This window comes from Pantherophis guttatus, chromosome 7, assembly GCF_059756535.1.
Source record: "Pantherophis guttatus breed Tessera chromosome 7, ASM5975653v1, whole genome shotgun sequence".
NCBI lineage: Eukaryota > Metazoa > Chordata > Lepidosauria > Squamata > Colubridae > Pantherophis > Pantherophis guttatus.
This window is the reverse complement of record NC_142069.1, coordinates 53,940,835-53,960,683: the sequence shown is the minus strand read 5'-3', so window position 1 is coordinate 53,960,683 and position 19,849 is coordinate 53,940,835. Positions and strand designations below refer to the sequence as shown.

The 19,849-nt window shown below is 39.9% G+C and overlaps 1 protein-coding gene across 6 annotated transcripts in view; it reads right to left on the bottom strand.

The window, feature by feature from the left end:
* SLC38A4 (solute carrier family 38 member 4) overlaps positions 1-19,849 on the bottom strand; it is a 56,620-nt gene that overhangs the window by 13,642 nt on the left and 23,129 nt on the right. For 4 of the 6 annotated variants that reach the window (XR_015728982.1, XR_015728981.1, XM_060690113.2 and 1 more), the window contains 6 exons: positions 10,158-10,409; positions 8,679-8,769; positions 8,471-8,586; positions 5,780-5,853; positions 3,443-3,535; positions 21-102 (listed from right to left, as the gene is read on the bottom strand). Coding sequence is in view for 3 of the 6 variants with exons in the window: in XM_060690113.2 (XP_060546096.1) it covers positions 21-102; positions 3,443-3,535; positions 5,780-5,853; positions 8,471-8,586; positions 8,679-8,769; positions 10,158-10,276 (575 nt within the window). In the remaining 3 variants the exon portion in view is untranslated. Of the gene's footprint in view, positions 1-20; positions 103-3,442; positions 3,536-5,779; positions 5,854-8,470; positions 8,587-8,678; positions 8,770-10,157; positions 10,410-12,673; positions 12,912-19,849 lie in introns of all 6 variants that reach the window. The other 2 variants (XR_015728983.1, XM_060690142.2) reach the window with 1 other exon arrangement.

Genomic DNA, 19,849 nt, shown 5'->3' with positions numbered 1-19,849 from the left:
AAACATAAGGAAATACATACCCAGAATTATCTTCGAGTCCTAAAAATGCTCGGATTACTTCTGGCAGTTCATACTTAATAATAAAGAGGTAGCTTGACATTGCTGCGAATGACAAACATGTTATCTTAGTTGAATAGGATGCTTGAAAAGGGACATATAAAAGATTCAGTTAATTAAAATTTCAGTCAAATAGAAATGTTATTCATAGTGAATTTCACATTGGGGAGGACGAACAATGCTAAGACATGTGCAACAATGTTGGGTGTTTACATACTTGTAAAGACATTGGGAAACAAGTGTACTGTATATTGTGACATTTGTGTGATGTTGTTGCCGCCACTGAAAAGTACCTATATAGGACAGGGATCCTAAACAAATAGGATCAAAATGGTCATATTTTTAAAAAAATGATCTCTAAAGGCATTTAAAAGCACATGCAAACGTTAGCAATTGCTTGTCATACATTAACACTTTTCTATAATCACACAATCCATATGACATGCTATAATTTGCTGGAAATCCAGAATGTCTTATAACAAATGCAGACAACATACAAATATAATAAATAGTCCAAATTACAAAACAATATTTTCAGTTAGAAAAATGCTACTTGGACAATGTAAATTATGCACCATTTTTACATTTCTAAATGTCATTTTTCAATTGTTCCGTATCAAGTGTTAAGCTACTCTAAAATTAGTTTTCAGCTGCTATTCAAATTATACAAGCAACTTGTATACCATTTTGGCAATACAATTAAGAAATGACTCTGCAGTGGGGGACGGTGGCCATTGTACCACCAATTAAGCTGGGTCAACTGGATCAAGCACTGTGCAGGAGCAGAGAAGTGAGCAGAACATCGATGCCGGGTGAGTGACAGCTAAATCGCAGGCAGAAGAGAGAGAAAGAGAGAGAGAAAAAAGAGGACTATTTTTAAAATAACTATAAAAGTCCTAGCGGTTTAACAGCGGCTAATAGGTGTGGAGAAAGGACGGAAGAAGAAGAGTAAAGCGGAAGCTACAAAGTCAAAAAAACAAAAAACAAAACCCCGATTAGAAAATTGTGTGCTGGATTCAAATATTTGGAGAACTTAAAAAAAAAATTAGAAGAATTGACAACTGGAAAGATTTTTCCTTAATTAGTGAACCTTAAAAGAAGTTTAAAGAGGGAAGAAAAGCCCGCAGAAAGGATTGGTTAAAGATTTTAAATTGAAATTGATTTGGAAAGTAAAGTTGGAATTTGGACTGTGTAAATTTGGTCCAAGTTTTTAAACTGATTTGGTGCATATAAAAATGAAAAGGAAGAAGAAGGAAAATTAAACAAGCAAAGACTGTTCAATGTGGATTGCAAATAAAATTGATACTTTTCTAGGTTGCTGATTGCAATTGTGGATTATAGAGAGCCATTTTCAGAAGGAAAAAAAAAGACCATTACAATGCTGAATTTCTGTTTTGGAAAAAAAAGAATAATAAACCTTGAACTTTGAAAGACACAGCTGTGAATTTTTAAGGAGGCTTGGTTTGTTTATAAGTGTGACTTTGATGATTAAAGAAGGAAGATTACAACACAATTTGAAAATGGAATAATATTAACTGAAAAAGTACAAAATGGAGGAATTTAAGGAAATGATGAAAACAATGTACTTATCATTAAAGATGGAAATAAGGGAAATGACTATAATATTGCATGGAAAATCGAAACCTGATGAACTAAAAGATTGATTGACAAGGAAATAATTAAGGAGAAGCAAGAAAAAGAGAGTGATAATAAAGAAGAAGACAAAGACAAAGAGATTGACTATGGAAAACTAAATGATTATGGGGCTAGTAATAAAAAAGAGAATTTCAGAGGTTACATTAAGATTAATAAGGGAAGAAACAGAAAAGGGGGAAAGAAGCAAAGAAAAAGAGGGCGGAATAGAAAGAATATACCAGGAGCCTGGTGGCGCAGCAGACTAAAGCACTAAAGCACTGTTATTAACATCAAGGCTATTGCTTAATGCATTGTAAGCCGCCCTGAGTCTCTGGAGAAGGGCAGCATATAAATCAAATTATATATATATAATTGCAAAAATATCGCACATTTATACCTATGAATCAAAAGAAATAAATAAATATATATATAAAATAATTACGCTGGGATTATCAGTGGGAAAATAAGAAAAGGAGAAAAGGGGTGGAAAATAAGGAGAAATGCAAACAGGGCAAAACAGAAGAGTTTATGACTTTAAAAGACAAAATGATTACACTGGGAAGACAATGGAAATTAACAGTAGAAAGATAAGAAAAAGGGAGGAGAGTTCAGGAATTTAAAGCACGAAAGAAAGGAAAGAGAAAGAAAAAAAATACAAAAATGGAAAGGGTGAATTGTGATATTAATTAAGCAATTTAACATATGTATGTATGATGAATGTAATAATTGGGATAGTTTTAAGTAATTAGGGAAATGGTAATAATTGGAATATTTTTAATTATATATTTGGAATTGAACTAAAAAAGAAAAGAAAGTTGAAATGATATGGGACAATGAACTAAGTAGAAAAAAATCATACTTATTTGGTTTCTATAAAGTTGTTGAATTGTACTATTGGGAATAGAGAGAATTTAAGGAAATGATTGGGAATTGCATTATGGTGTATTATTTGAATTAATATTTTTATTTAATTGATTTTCTATTGACTACTCTTAATTAATTAGGGAAACCATAACAAAAACCTGAAATAATTGTATTATTTGGAATATTAGATAAATAAATTGGAGATGATATTATGTTGTGTAAATGCAAATTTAAGGGTTCAAATTTTAGGGAAGAAAAAGGAAAATTGAATTATATTAGGAATAGAAGTTAAGAGGAAGGGCAAAAATGTATGGAAGTTTAAAAATTGCAATAAGATTTAGAAATATGAATAAGTTTAACATATAAGACTGTAATAGTTGTCATATTGGGGGTAAGATTTAGATTTAATTGGCTTTTATTAATATGTTGAATGATGTAGAAATGTGAAATAATTGTATTATTTGGTACATTTGATAAATAATTGGAGATGGTATGCTGTTTCAATGCAAATTAAGGGGATCAAATTTTAGGGAGGAAAAAGAAAAAAATAGAATTAAGTTAAGATGAAGGGTAACATTAGATTTTTTAAAATTAGAGAGAAATAGACGTTATGCTAAAAATTGAATGTATAAAATTGTATTAAAGATGAACAAAAATTTGTACAAATTTATGACCAGATCAATGTTCTGTTCAGAAAAGATGTATTCTATGTTTGTCTGTCTGTTTAAAAATAAAAAAAACTTTTCTTAAAACAATTAAGTAATTTATTTTTATTAAATCTAATTCAAGATTACAATGATATCAGCGGTGGACAACTGTTTCCAATTTTTATCATTAGACAAAACATTCTTATTTTAAACTTTCTCAACTGTCATTTCCAATTTACCTCCAATATTCTGCATTGTGAGAGAAACAAAAGCACCAATTTTTCCAGGCCATCCGAATGCCTTTTCACCTAGTTTTTCATATATTAGCGAGCCTAGGAACAACAAGAAATGGAACATTTTAGTACAAAGTATTTGATCCATTGGTTTTGATTTGACTCTTTATGACAGCTCACTGGTTAATTTAAAATAGGTACATACTTAATATTTTCCCACTAAAATTAGGAAAGGGTAAAACTTGACTAAAATGTTACTGTGCTACCATTCAATGCTGGCTCTGATTTAGGATTTAGGAAGACTTTGGGTAAAGTATCCTAAGGATGAAGTCCCATTTTGAAATGAAAGGACATAGAACCTGAACATTCTTTTGGCTGCATCTGATTCCCAAGATACAGTGGTTATCAACCTATGGTCTGTGGAAACTCCGGGGACTACAATGTAATCATAGGAGATTTTTATTTATTTATTTATTTATTATTGAATTTCTATACCGCCCTACTCCCGAAGGTCTCAGGGCAGTGCACAGCCATGAAATAAAACACATAGATATACAAAATTTAAAATCGAATAAAATGAATTAAATAAATTTGGCTGAATTAATACCCATAATTTAAAATACCCATATTTTAAAATCCATTAAAAATTTAGAATTTACACTCAAAAGGGAGAAGATTTAGGCGAGGCCAGCTTGATGAAATAAAAGCGTCTTCAACTCGCAGCGGAAGGTGCGCAGATCCGGAATCCTCCGTATCTCTGGGGGGAGCTCATTCCACATCGTCGGTGCCCCCACAGAGAAGGCTCTCCCCCTAGGGGCCGACAGCCGACATTGTTTGGCCGACGGCACCTGGAGGAGCCCCTCTCTGTGGGAGCGTACTGGTCGGTGGGAGGCTGTTGATGGTAGTAGGCGGTCCCGTAAGTAACCAGGTCCCAAGCCATGGAGCGCTTTAAAGGTGGTAACCAGAACCTTGAAGCGCACCCGGAAGACCACCGGGAGCCAGTGCAGCTCGCGCAGGAGAGGTGTTACATGGGAGCTCCATGTTGCTCCCATAACCACCCGCGCGGCCGCACTCTGCGCCAGTTGGAGCCTCCGGGTGCACCTCAAGGGGAGCCCCATGTAGAGAGCATTACAATAGTCCAGACGAGAGGTGACGAGGGCATGAGTGACTGTGCGTAACGAGTCCCGATCTAGAAAGGGACGCAACTGGCGAATCAGGCGAACCTGATGAAAAATCCTCCCGGTCACAGCCGTCAAGTGCTCTTCTAAAGACAGCCGTGAGTCCAGGAGGACGCCCAAGTTACGAGCCCTTTCCGTGGGGGCCAATGATTCGCCCCCAATAGCCAGCGATGGCGCCAGCTGACTATATCGGGACGTCGGAAACCACAGCCACTCGGTCTTGGATGGGTTGAGCCTGAGCCCGTTTCTCCCCATCCAGATCCGTACGGCCTCCAGGCACTGGGACATCACTTCAAGGGCATCGTTGGGGTGGTCCGGGGTGGAGATGTACAGCTGGGTGTCATCAGCGTACAGATGGTACTTCACCCCGAAACCACGGATGATCTCGCCCAGCGGCTTTACATAAATGTTGAACAGAAGGGGCGAGAGAACCGATCCCTGTGGCACCCCACATAAAAGGGGCCTCGGGGTCGATCTCTGCCCCCCTGTCAACACAGACTGCGACCGGTCAGAGAGAAAGGAGGAGAACCACCGTAAAACGGTGCCTCCCACCCCCAACCCTTCCAGCCGGTGCAGCATGATACCATGGTCGATGGTATCAAAAGCCGCTGAGAGGTCTAACAGGACCAGGACAGAGGAACAACCGCTGTCCCGAGCCCTCCAGAGATCATCAACCAACGCGACCAATGCCGTTTCCGTGCTGTACCCAGGCCTGAAGCCCGACTGGAACGGATCTAGATACGACGTTTCATCCAGGTACTGGGGTAGCTGTCGCGCAACCACACTCTCAACAACCTTCGCAACGAAGCAAAGGTTGGAGATCCATGAAGGCTTGAAGAAATGTTATGACTTAAATCTTGAGTTATGTCTTGTGGGTCTGTGGCACAAAAGGCATTTAAAGGGGGTCCATGGGGAAAGAAAGGTTGAGAATCATTGTCATGATACATTTAAGAAGTTTCTAGTAAATGTTCATTGTCAATTTCTGAAGCTAACAACACTACATTGTCATTTTGAGGATCTTCTTGGTAGAATGATAGCACTGATGATAATGTGTAGTAAAAATAATTATGGTTATTGAGTGTCAGAATGGGGAGCCTGATATTCAATGAGTTAGAATATACTTATTTAAAATGTTGCCCCCCTCCCCATATTAAGTAAATCATACCTCCTTCTTTGGCTGTCTTCAGTAATAGATGTACTGAATAGAGTGACATTAGTGCTACACTGAAGAGTAAGATTCTGAAAGACATATGGAAATTGGAAATATAAATGAAAAAACAATTACGAATAAAGGCTTTCCAGTTCTAGTAAGCGAGTGAGTGAATATTTGGCCTGCCGAGTGGCCTCTTTATTCCCTCTCGCTCCCAAGGCAGCTGGGTAGCACCTGTCTCCTTGCGTGAGAAGCAACCAAAGAGCTTTCTCACCAGGAGCGTTGCCCTCATTCAGATTCCCCACCTCCCTCTGGTGGCCCTCGGCTGAGTGCGGCTGCCCCAGCAATCGACACCAGCTTTGGTGACACCACCACCACCACTTGCACCCAAAACCTTTCATCTTGAAATGTTTCTTGAAAGTCACCCCAAAGGGGTGAGGAAGGTAGGCTCCTTATCCTACATTCTCACTAGGGGTAGTCCTCAATTTATGGCCACAACTGAACCACAATTTCCATTGCTAAGCAAGCTTTAAGTGAGTTTTGCCCTGTTTTATGATTTTCCTTGCCACTGTTAAGTGATGTTCAGTAAATAGAGATTGTATCTTGTTGAGCGGAGAGGTGGGGCCAGCCATGGTGAATGATGTCAAGTTGGCCACGCCCACCCAGTCACATGACCACTTAGCCTTACCTACCCAGCAGAGAACCGGTTGTTAAATTATTTGAATCCCACTACTGAATATATAGTACTTAAGGGTTTAACATTTTAACATTTTTTAAAATCAAATTTGTGGATTTATTTTTTTTTAAATAAAAATCTCTTTACTTTTATCATTTTTAGACAACACTATAAGAAAAACCATCAGATTTGCTGATATGGACATAGTGGCTCTATATGGATATTTGTTCATACTCCTGCTTATACTTCCTGATTGTTAACTGATATTAAGTTGTAGTTGACTAGTGGAGGCATAATTGGGAATTCTTGTTTGGTTTAAGTCAAAATTTTTGTGCTAAATTTTTCACAGGCTGCTGATGGTGTGAGGGAGGAAGGGTTCGATGGGAAAACGTTTGTTCCAAAGCTTATCTATGCTCTTCTGATTATGATACTGAATTATTATCCAAACCAGGGGTGGGTTCTACTTACCTTTACTATTCGTTTGCAACGGGGCCACACGCTCGATTTGCTCTCTCGTGCGCGCGTATGCGCAGAAGCATTTTGATGATGCCGGGGTCAGTGGGCAGAGCCTCCCGTCGGTTTTACTACCGATTCTATAGAACCAGTGCGAACCGGGAGCAATCCACCACTGATCCAAACTAAGAACACTAACATAAATATCTTTATGACACATTTTTTCCTGGATAAAATTATCCTTTACTGTTACAAAATCATTGATAAACTACATCTATTTCCTTTTTTTTCCTTTCATGTCTAAACCCTGTCTCAATCTAGAATCCAGTCTAGATTGAGCATCAATTATTTTTAAATTTTTAATAAAGGATTAAAAACTTCACTATCCTGTTGCTGAACATTTGTTTCATCAATTTTTTAGTCTTAAATACTGAGAGTATTGAGAGTATATTTGTTGGTAGACCAGTCATCAAATCCAATTATTTCAATCATTTCCAAATTAAACATCATGATTGAAACAATTGTAATCATTTGCTGAATGGAACAGCTTTAAAAGTTGTCTCCTGCTTTGATAGATCTAACTATAGTTAAAACTTGCTCATAAACGTCTGCTGTTGTACGTCAAAGGATACACTGTATAGATAGTGTAGGTCAGCTGTATGTCACTACTGTCAGCATTGCTAGAACATTTGGCATAGTAAGATATTGGACAGAAATCTATATCTACATGTTACAGTTTCAGATTGAGGGTTATACAGTTCAAGCAAAATCTCCTGTGGCCCCATCATCGTGCAAGCTATCTAATTAATAGGATATCAATATCTGTTCTAAATTACTTACTTTTGGCTCCCTTTTTTCCATTTGAGAAAAACAGAGAGAGCTACCATTTATCAACAGATATAGATTGTTAAGTATATAAGGTATGTTTGGATTTGCCCCAAAAACTGAAATGATATTGGATTTTACTATTATGTGTGCTGTTTGCCACAGTACCAAATAAGTGAATTCTGCCACGTCCAGGTTTGTATACAGTAAATTACTATCTTATTGTTTCTCATATGTTAAGAGAATTCATAACAAGATTATATTAGGATTTATTTGGATTGCTTCTCCTGTTAACTTCTTTTGTACTCTGTATTTGTCCTGTGCACAAAATACACAGAGTTCTCATCAAATGAGAATGCTTCATGTTTGTATTGTCTCCCAATTCCTTTAAAAGTGGATTAGTAATACTTTAGTATTAACCAATTGAATAAGGGGCGAGTGCTTTTTCAAGAGGCAACTGGATGTTCTGCTTTTTCTTTGAAGACGTTTCTCTTCTCATCCTAGAAGCTTCTGCAGTTCTGAAGCTAAACATCTTCAAAGAAAAAGTAGAACGTCCAGTTGCCTCTTGAAAAAGCACCTTTGGGACAACCATGACCTGGATGACTGAGAATCTCCATAGAAATAGGGGGTGAGTCTTTTATCCTATGACTAGACTAACAATAAAATGTATTGATTAAAGAAATTTATGGCACAAAATCAGATACTTCTAATTTTCCTCACCATTTTTTAAAAAACCATAGCTTACTACTTACATAAAAAGGACAATTCCGGTGTTGGCCATGGCATAGGATAGCCCTAAAATACCACTGCCCATGATGGCATTGCTTAAATTAAATGCCGAAATACCAAATGAAATATTTCCTGGATGCTGTTGAGGAAAAAAAACAACAATGAGGATGTATTAATTGTACCACTTCACCACAGACAGGCCTACAACATAACTGTTGCTAATAAACTTACATATTCATCTGTATAACTTTCCATTTTCTTTTTACCCAGGAAGCCATTAGCAAGAAACTTCTGGCTTTCTGCATCATCACCAACAAAGTGGCTGAAAGGTGAGAAAAAGCAAAGTCTTTATAATTAAAATAAAATAAAATGAAATAATTTTACATTGTTCTGACCAACTTTAAATAACATAAAATAACATGGGAACATGACAGAAATAAAATAAACAGCCAGCACAGATGTAATTTTCTTAGTGCCAGATAAACCATTTTGACTACTGAGGCTGTTAATCTTAAAATTTAGTAAAGAGGACAATATAAATTGTAACAGGAAACAGATTAACTGTTGGGAAAAGGAGGCAATACATGTAGTTCTCAACCTATGATCACAATTGGGAACAATTTTTTATTGCTAAAACTAAACTTAACCTAAAGTTTAGGTTTAAACCTAAACAAGGTGATTGTTAAGTAAATCATGCCAGTAGGTAAAGTAAAGATTTTACAACCTTTTTGCCACAGTTGTTAAGTGAATCTCACAGCTACTAAGCAGATCTGGCTTTACAGGAGAAGAGCAGGTAGAGGTGAGGAGGTGGAATTAAATGTGTCATCAGTTTATAGTCTTTAAATTGCCACCAATGATCCAAGTCCAACTCCCCTTGAATTCCTTTAACCCTTATTTAGTGCCAATTTAGTGTTGACTGTTAATTGACCAGATTCTTGTGTGAAAGCTTAACTAAATCTTCTGTGCTGCAATTTGATGTATAATCCTGATCCTTTGTGCCTGACATTGTTTACCCATTGAGTGTTTTTTGGAAGTTGGCTGGGAAGGTTGAAAATAGTGATTACATGACTTTGGGATGCTGAGCCATTCTAAATACATGCCAGTTGCCAAATGCCCAAATTTTGATGACCTGAGTATGAGGATGCTGCAACAGTCATAAGTGTGAGGATTGGTCACAAATCCCTTTTTTTCAGTGCAGATTAACTTTAAACAGTCGCTAAATGAATGGTTCTAAGTCAAGGACTACCTGTATTACACAGTTCCAGCAGTAAAGCTTAATAGTTTTAAGCTTAATAGTTTAAAATCAAATGTATTGTCCAAATCATTAAACAGGTTTCAAGGAAAGACAGTCATTTGAAAATGAGCACTAGTTCCTGTCACTTCAAATATTAACTTTTATGTGTGTTCAGTTTGAGAGTAATAATGAGAATCCTCAGAGAAAACATTAATAATAAATTAACAAAGTGTTGGACAAAACACTAAGAATAAGTGTTAAACTGTGCAGGCAAATTTGCAGATTTCTTTTTATATATAGGTGGGAAAAATCCCTTTCCAGAAATACAGGTGTTGCCTTTTACAGGAAAAGCAGAAACAGACATTTTCATTTTCAGCAATATCAATTATTTAATCATTTGACTTCCTCCAATGAAATTCTAGTACTTTTCTAACATGTTTTGGTCTTGTACTTTCTGCAACTACATTGCTTTCTACCTGCTAATAGTAGCCTTCTCTGGATCAACCATATCTGCATCATTGTCTTCAGTGCTGTCTCCACTGTTGCTCTCTTCATCAAGTTCTGTGTTGACTTTCTGCAATTCCAGGCGATCCATCTGAGCAGTCAGTGATTTCCAGTAACACACACAAACATACACATACACGGAGGCAACTTCAGTGTCAACAAAACTGGGCCTTCGGTTTAAAGGTTCTGCATCCACAAGATGTTGATTCTTGGAACACTAAGTTCTATAACAGAATACAAAAAAACCACCAATCTCAAATCAGAGAAATGGAAAGGGATGTAATAATATTTTAATATAGAAACATGTATATGAATTAAAATGTTATCCACAGTTTCTTCTCAAAATGAGATGTACAGCCTACATATGTCTAATCTGGATCCAAGCCCACTTGAATTAAAAATTGACAATTGTATTTATGACATTTAAATACAGCGTTGAATAGTATTATTGCCCATAACACAAATCTTGTGAAAATAAAATACAAGATCAAGGGGAGTTTAAGAGATGCCACATGCAACATTAATTCACATCCTTTATTTTACAGTTTCCCTTTCTCCAAAATTTATATTTGAATGCCTATCAAACTTCAGGAAGAAGCCTTGCTAATATTCTAATTCTCTCTCTGTATTAATATTCTGGAAGTTATTTTAAAAAATCAAAGGGAAACATTATTTTAGTAGGTGCTATGAATAAATGGGTGGGAACAAATTGAAAGAATACAGAAAAAAATGTTTTAGTCATTTAGAGATTCAATAATGAGTGTAATGAAAGTTTAATGAGTGTAAGCATAATAAATCATGTGCACACATGTGCATCCATATTGAAAGATTGTATAAATATCAAAAAGTATTATTAATTTGATCTTTTATGATACAAAACTCTGTAAATTAGTGAAGGACTGAAAGAAGAGTAAAAGTTCTAAATGTAAGATGGATCTATTTTGTCTACGTATCTGAAAGAAAATCAAATGACTATAGGAATAAAAAGTACACATCCTATGTGAAAAGTTATATTCATCTCTCAATAGAATAAAAATTGGATGAAGAGAAAAGCAGTGATTGTCATAGAAATAAAATCTGTTTTAAAAATGGCTACATAGGACTAAACAAGGAGTCTCCAATGGAACCAGTTAAATTAAAAATAAAAGCAGAGAAATGATTTGGTAAAAAAATGAAATGAAATTATTGTTTGAAGGAATATTTTATTAATCTGTATGATAGCAATATTGATAAGTCAAAGAATAAATTTGAAACAAATGTGATAAATGTTATAGAATTAATGAAGAACTCCCTTGCAGTAAGATGAGCAGCATATAAATTTAATAAATAAATAAAATACATAAATAAAGATGCTATAAAAGATATAAGTATTATGAGAATGTTGAAGAATGGCTACTTGTGTAGAAGATGTAACTGAAGAAATCTTAACACATGAACATGAACATGACTATTGTGGCTGTGTGTTGTCTTTAACAAATAAGTAGAGATTATATCAGTGCTCACCAAGTAGAACAATGCTATTATGATTTGTTTATACTATAAAAAGGGAAAATTGGAGAAGTGAATGCTCAGGAAATGTGTAGTTCAGATTTATGCTCTTCAGCAAGTCATTGAGTAAAGTATGAATGTGAGAAAGAAAATGTGTGGAACACTTGTTGATTTTGAGACAGTGTATGATAAAACAATTGTGGAATGTTCTCTGTGAATATGGATATTGAACACAAGTATAGCATGCATGAGTGTAAGCATGGAATGTTTAATGAATGATTCAGCAGTGAAAAAAGAGTAAGACAAAAATGTGTAAATCTTTAATGTATAAGGAATCCTTGGGATGATGTTAGAAGTATGAAATTATTGACTGAGAACCCAAATGTGTTCCAGAAAAAATAGATTCCATGATGAAACAAAGATATTGAAAATTAATGTATTAAAACATGGTTGTATTTGATAGAAAAATGGAATGAACAGTTGCAAATTATGCTGTCAACTTTGAACTGGACCTGGCTGCAGTCATCTTTCTATTCTTCAGTTGCCACACAGAGGGGGAAGGAGGTTGGAATGCATTACTAGACACAACAAAGAACTTTCTCCTGAGAACTAAGGTTGTCTCTACTGGCAACAGATAAGGTTGGGGAAGGAGTGCCTGAAGACCCTGCCAATTAACCCAATTGGCCAATGTGATCTGTGACACTTGGGGATGGGGTTATTTCCTAGTTTAATTATACTGAAACTGCAGGAAAGATTTAGATTTGGTTTTCCATTGAAGCTGTGCTGATAAGATGTTCTCATTAAAGAAAACCTTTAAGAAAGAGCCAAGTCTCAGAGTTCTGATCTGCTTGGGTTCATTAGTCAGAGCCTTGACATTAAACCAAATTTCATAAACCTACCTGGGGTCCTGAGCCCCAACTGCCCTCCTGTCAACACCGGAGGGGTGCAAAAGAATCAGGAAAGATTGGAGAGGGAGAAAATGGGGGAAGCAACCACTAACCCTAGTGCTGCCCCGGCTGGGATCATGCTGTAGTCAAGTCGCTCCGGTGAGGTGGCCCTCCCACTGATGGCCAGGCTGAAGGTTCATGTGGAAAAGACTGAGAAGCCAGTGACTCAGGAGGAAGCCCTAGCCACCAAGGACCTTTACCAAGCGGAGGTGGGTGCTGGGTGCAAGTGGATGCCAAAGGCCACTGAAGTGAAATTTCCCGAGGTCCCCTTGGTTGCTGGCTGCTCTAGTCCTGAGATGGAAAGCGAAAACAAACTCTGAGTGGGATGAGCACAGGGAATGAGAGTACCTGACCACCCTTCACAGCCCATAGGTAGAGCAGTTGAGGGAGACATTCGACTGCATGGAGATACAAGAAGTGGAGCTGATGCATCAAGCCACTGCTGACCTGCCAGGGACAGAGCTCAACCTCAATGGCACGAGCAGCCAGCCTGCTTCCCCAATCAGCCAGGGCAGTGAGTCCAAGCTGAGCACTCCAAGGCAGCAGCCAACAGCAGGTTTGGTGGGGCAACCTCAGCCTCCTCCTGGATGGCACAGGTACCCACTGTGGCCTTACTATCCATGGCCTGGTTAGTTCCCTGGTCTGTGGGCACTCCCTCCTCCTCCATCAGTGGCAGACCTGCCACCCAGGAAGGCCACAGAGACTCAGAGAAATTGGCGTTCTTCCTCAGCCAGGTGTGGACCCACCTGGCCTGCTATGGCCCAGCCTACCCATCAGACATGGCAATGGTAAGTGCTGTGACCATGAACCTGGAGGGGGAAGCCGCAGAGTGGATGATGATGAAGATGAGCCAGAGTTGGGGAATGTCAGAGCATTCATGGGGGAACTGATAGCCAGATTCGAGGATGAGTCCCAAGCCTTGCAAGTGGAAGCCAAAATCCGAGACCTAAAGCAGAGGGGCCAAATGGTGAAGGAGTATGTATGGGAGTTCCACAGAGTGGTCAGCAAACTGAGAGACTGGCCAGACCAACTGTTGGCCTACTACTTTAAGGAGGGCCTGGACTGAAAACTACTACAGGCTTGTGTTTACTCAGGGGTCCCCAAGTGAATCCATGACTGGTATCGGATGGCCATAGTGATGGACTTCGAACTCAAGCAGTGCAAGAAGCACAGCGCACCCGAATTGCAGCCCAAGTAGATGCAAGAGGGTTGCTGATTTGGACACTGACCTGTCACCATGCCGCCCACTGACCCCCTCTTGTTCCAGCCCGAGCCCCCATCAAGTGCTTCAGATGTGGCCAGGAAAGTCATTGAACCACTGAGTGCCTGGCACCAACACCCCAGATGAAAGTTTAATTTAATTTAATTAATTCAATTTATATGCCACCCCTCTCTGAAGACTCAGGGCGGCTCACAATACATTTTAAAAAATCATTATAAAAAAAACATTTAAAAATTAAAAACATTAAAAACATTAAAAATTCATTCACGCCATTCATGGCCGGATCTCGCTAGATCACAAGAGCGAGATCAACGGCCCCAGGCCTGCCAGAAAAGCCAGGTCTTCACAGCTTTTCGGAAGGCCAATAGGGTGGGGATGGTCCACACCTCAGGAAGTAACTGGTTCCAGAGAGCTGGGGCAGCCACAGAGAAGGCCCTCCCCCATGGGCCCGCCAGCCAGCATTGTTTAGCTGACGGGACCTGGAGGAGACCAACTCTGTGGGATCTTACCGGTCGCTAGGAGCTATGAGGCAGAAGGCGGTCTCGAAGATAACCTGGCCCTGAGCCATGTAGGGCCTTAAAGGTAATAACCAATACCTTGAATTGTGATCGGAGACCAATAGGGAGCCAGTGCAGCTTGCGGAGAATTGGTGTAATGTGGATGTATCTAGGTGCACCCACGACAGCTTGCGCGGCTGCTTTCTGGACCAACTGTAGTCTCCGAACACTTTTCAAGGGTAGCCCCATGTAGAGCGTGTTGCAATAATCTAACCGTGAAGTGACAAGGGCATGAGTGACTGTGAGGAGAGCCTCCCGATCCAAGTAGGGTCGCAATTGGTGTACCAGGCGAACCTGTGCAAAGGTCCCCCTAGCCACAGCTGTCAGATGTTGCTCTAATCTTAGCTGTGAGTCTAGGAGTACACCCAAATTGAGAGCCCATTCTGAGGGGGACAATTTCTCCCCCCCCCAGAACCAAGGATGGACAATCAACATAGTCTTTAGAAGGCAATACCCACAGCCACTCGGTCTTGTCTGGGTTAAGTCTGAGCCTGTTGACTCCCATCCAGACCCTCACAGCCTCCAGGCATCGGCACATCACATCCACCGCCTCACTGAATTGACACGGGGTAGAGATATACATCTGGGTATCATCCGCGTATTGCTGATACCTCACCCCGTGTTGTTGGATGATCTCACCCAGTGGCTTCAAGTAGATGTTAAATAGGAGGGGAGAGGGGACCGAGCCCTGAGGCACCCCACAAATGAGGGGCCTAGGGGTCGACCTCTGTCCTCCTACCAACACCGACTGTGACCGACCAGAGAGATAGGAGAACCACTGTAACACAGTGCCTCCCACTCCCAGCTCCCTTATTCGTCCCAGCTGCATCGTCTAAGCCAAAAAAGCCACTGCAGAAGGGTTGGAAGAAGTCAAGCTTGGTGCACCAGGCCATTGAGGTCTCTCCCCCACCCCCGTTCAAGTCAGAGAGCGGGAACCCCAGCCCAGAGGGAGCAGCAGCCTGCCCCCTATGACAGCAATGATGAGGGCAAAAATGACCCAATGGTAAGTGAAGCTATCTGCCCCTTTGCCATCCCCTGAAAAATCATGGTGCCAAAGTCAGGAATCCAGGAAGAGGTGGATGCCCTAATAGACTCAGATTGCACCAGGTGCCTAATTAGCTACTGATGGTGCTGAAACTAGGAACCAGAGTGAGGAGACTGCCCCAATCCATGAGGTTCAAGCAAGTTGATGGATCACTGAGGGTCCTCTGCAGTGCACCTCACTGAAACATCACAGCTAGAGATGGGTCAACATTGGGAGATCATCCAATTTGTAATTGTCCCAAAGATGACAGAGGACTGGGACTGTCCTGGCTAGACAAGTGAGGCCTGATGACCTGGTGGGAAGGAGGAAAGAGAGAAATGAGGCTAGGAAGAGGCCCTGTCCCTCCTGAAGGCAGCCAGAAGGGAGGAGCTGTGCAGCAGTGGGCAGAAACTGAAAGACACGAGCTCCCTAAAGCTGTTTCAGAGCAACCACCAGGAGCCCAGCTAATCCCCAAAGAATACTGAGACCTAGCGGGGGTGTTCAGCGAGAAAGAATGTGACGTGCTAACCCCCCACTGTCTCACCAACTGTGCCATTGGGATCCTACCAGACGTGAAGCTCCCTAAACCAAAAATGTACTCCATGACCCCAAGAAAATGAAGGAGCTAAGGGAGTACATCAGTAGTGGGTTGCTACCGGTTCTCCCCGGTTCTTGTGAACCGGTAGTGGAAATTTTGAGTAGTTCGGAGAACCGGTAAATACCACCTCTTCCTGGCCCCGCCCCCAATCTATTCGCTGCCTTCCTGTCTCCCAGCTGATTGGCTAGAAGGGAAAAATCAGGGCTCACTTTTCAGCCAGGAGATCACTTGGCAAAGAAGAAGGAAAAAAAAGAGGTGCCGTCGCTTTAAATTGACAAGCCAAGAAGCAGCTGCTGGAAGGAGGTTTTTACTTGCAGAAGTGAAGTGACATTCAGCAGTTCGTTTCTGGGTCAGCTGAACAACAAACTGGATAAGAGGAGGGATTCTCTTTTTTTATTGTTTAAAAAAGAAAAACATCAATAAAATACAAACAAACATAAATACAGTAAGACAATACGAAAAACAAACCAACACCAAAAAGAAAATAAATTTGTTGCATCGGTGGGTTATTTTCCTGTTCTACCTATTTTCCTCTATACATATCTATTTTACGTAATCATTTATTTACATAGTTATACACAAATCAATTGTAGTCTACTTCTTGCTTAGCTACCCGTGGCTCCCGTTTAGACATTCAAGCTACATTATTTTCCTATATTTATCTTTTCCTCTAACCAGGAATATCATCTCTGCCAAACTAAATAGTATTCAGAATCATCTTTCTCTTGTAATTGTTTTGTAAGTCTGTCCATTTCTGCACATTCTGTTATTTTGGCAACTAGTTTGTCTTCTGTTGGCAGTTGTTCAGATTTCCAATTTTGGTCATACAGTATGCGTGCCGCTGTTACGATATGTATAGTGAGATATTTTATTTCCTTAGTAAATTGTGGAGTAATTATTCCGAGTAGAAAAAATTCCGGTCTCATTTCGACTTTCTGTTTCGTTATTTCTTCAATCATTTTCTTAACTTCTTGCCAGTAGTATTGCGCCTTTCTGCATGACCACCAGAAATGGTAGTATGACCCTTTTTGTGACTTGCATTTCCAACACATTGGTGACACATTTGGAAACATTTTAGCTAGATGTGCCGGTGGAAGGTGCCATCTATAGAATATCTTGTAAAGGTTTTCTTTGTAAGGTATAGATATTGTCATCTTATAATTTTCTTTCCATAATTTATCCCACTTATCCAATTCGATAGTATATCCAATGTTTCTTGCCCAAGTTATCATGTTTTCTTTCACAGTCTCCTCCTCTAATTTGTATTTTATTAGGTAATTGAAAATTTATCATTTTCTCATCCGTACTTTTTAATATCTTATCTAATTCATTTGGTTCATTTTGGAATCCAAATTTTGCCTGATCTGCTTTGTACCTTGATTCTATTTGGAGATACGGCCACCAGTCAATGTCTATACCCCGGTTTTCGAGTTCCTGCCTCGTATATAAGTTTCCTTCTTCGCTCAGTAATTCTTGATAGCTCCTCATTTTTTCTATGTCCATAACATTTGGGTAGATCGATGCTTCCATGGTCGATAACCATCTCGGGATTTTAGTATAGGGTTGCTTTCTAATTTCTTGCCAGGTTTTATACAGTGAGCCTCTGATAATATGTTGTTGGAAGTATCTTTGTTGCTTGTCGGCGCTCTCCCACAAAAAAGTGTGCCAGCCTCGGTTCAAGTCAAATCCCTCCAGATATAGCATTCTCTTATTTTTTAATTCTATCCATTCTCTTATCCAATTAAGCGATGCTGCCTTGTAGTATAGCTCCCAGTCCGGTAAACCAAGGCCTAAGAGGAGGGATTCTTACATGGTTCTATGTTTTTGAAGTTTTGAGGCTTGTGCAACATGGGCTTTGTGTTTCTAAAAAGGTTTGGACGATTTCCATTGTGAAATATCCTGTCTTGAATGAGTTTTCTGCCTGTTTGTAAATGGAGCCGAACTTCCGGCTTCCACCTTCTATTATCTCTCAGCACTGGTAGCTGTTTTCTTCTTACAAAGTTTCCTTTATGTAGCTGGCAGGAGTGTGGAATGAGTATCAGGCAGGTTCCTTGTTAGCAACTTGATTTTTCCTTGCTTTTCTGGGAGCCTTTTCTTATGAGTAATATTTTATTTGGGGAAATGAAGAGGGGGGAGTTTGATTCCTTCCCAGAGCAGGTTAGTGGGGTGGGGAGGGAATGGGGATTCTGCAGTATCCTTCCCATCACGCCCACCAAGCCATGCCATGCCATGCCCACCAAGCCACACCCACAGAACCAGTAGTAAAAAAATTTGAAACCCACCACTGCATAAGTCCATCTTAATATGCTATTCCTGGTATGTGATGTTTTATATACATACAGAGAAAGAAGCTCTCTTGTAATCTTTGACTTTTAGGCTTGCTGTCAAACATCAGCATAATACAACATAATACTAATGATTGTTTTGAACAATATGCAGGTTGTATTACATGAATGGCTATTTTATATGTGAAATTATGACTGAAATATTTCTGCACTTATGTTCACACTGTCAGGAAGTTTCTCCTTAGTTTTAGGTTGCTTCTCTCTTTGCTCAGTTTCCATCCATTGCTTCTTGTTTTGCCTTTTGGTGCTTTGGAAAATACGTTGCCCCCCCTTCTTTCTGGGAGCCCCTTAAAAGCCTGTTGCCTATCACACTCTTGGGCAAAGCATGTGAGCCATTTCCTCCTTTCAGTGGTCCATGAAAGTGCATCTATAGTATGTAGATAATGAAGTTGAAAAAAGGTGAACAACATTTTTACAGAGCTATAGATACATTGAGGCTGGGTGTGACAAGGAATGGCTGGGAGGGGAGGGGTCAGGCGAGGCACCCCTTGACGTGAGTGACATTGAGTTGGCCACACCTACCCAGTCACATGACCATCAAGTCATGCCCACTATCACATGATCATCAAGTCACACCCATAAAATAAGCCATGCCCACAGAACCGGTAATAAAAAAATTTAGAACCCACCCCTGGAGTACATAGACAAAAACCTAGTCAGAGGCTTCATCTAACTGGCAAAATCCCAGGTGGCCACTCGCATACTGTTTAAGGAGAAAAAAGATGGGACAATGAGATTGTGAGTGGACTTTAAGGAAATAAATGATGTGTGTGTGTGTAAAACTTGTACCCCTCCTCCAATGACAGACATGCTGTCCCATCTAGCAAAAGGGAAGATCTTCACCAAGCTAGACCTGAAGGAGGCATACTACAGAGTGAGGATCAAAGAGGGGGATGAGTGTAAGACTGCTTTTAACTGCCCACTGGGCAGTTTCCAATTCAAATTAATGCCATTTGGGCTCCAAGGGATGCCTGCGGTCTTCATGCAACTCATAAATGAAGTGCTGCATGAATGAATGAATAAATGAATAAATGAAGCACCTGTACAAGGGGGTCCTAGTGTATTTAGATGACATTCTCACCTTCACTGAAACAATGGAGTACATCAAAGTGGTCCACCAGGTATTAAAGAAACTCCTGCTGTGAACCTATATGCCAAGCTATCCAAATGCGAGTCCCATAAGACCCACCTCGACTATTTAGGCTATAAAGTGTTGAGTGAGGGGATAAAATGGACCTGGGAAAAGTCAAAGCCATCCTGGAGTGGCAAACCCTTTGAACCCACAAGCCACTGCAGAGCTTTTTGGGGTTCACAAATTTCTATCGGCAGTTCATCCCCTCTTTTGCCAAAACAGCCCTGCCCATCACCAAACTGCTAAAAATGGGGAAAAGGAGGGAGGCAAACCATGACCTAGCCAGCTGCTAGAGTGAATTGTGGAGTGCCAAGGAGGATTTTTTTAAAAAAATTGATTTATATGCCGCCC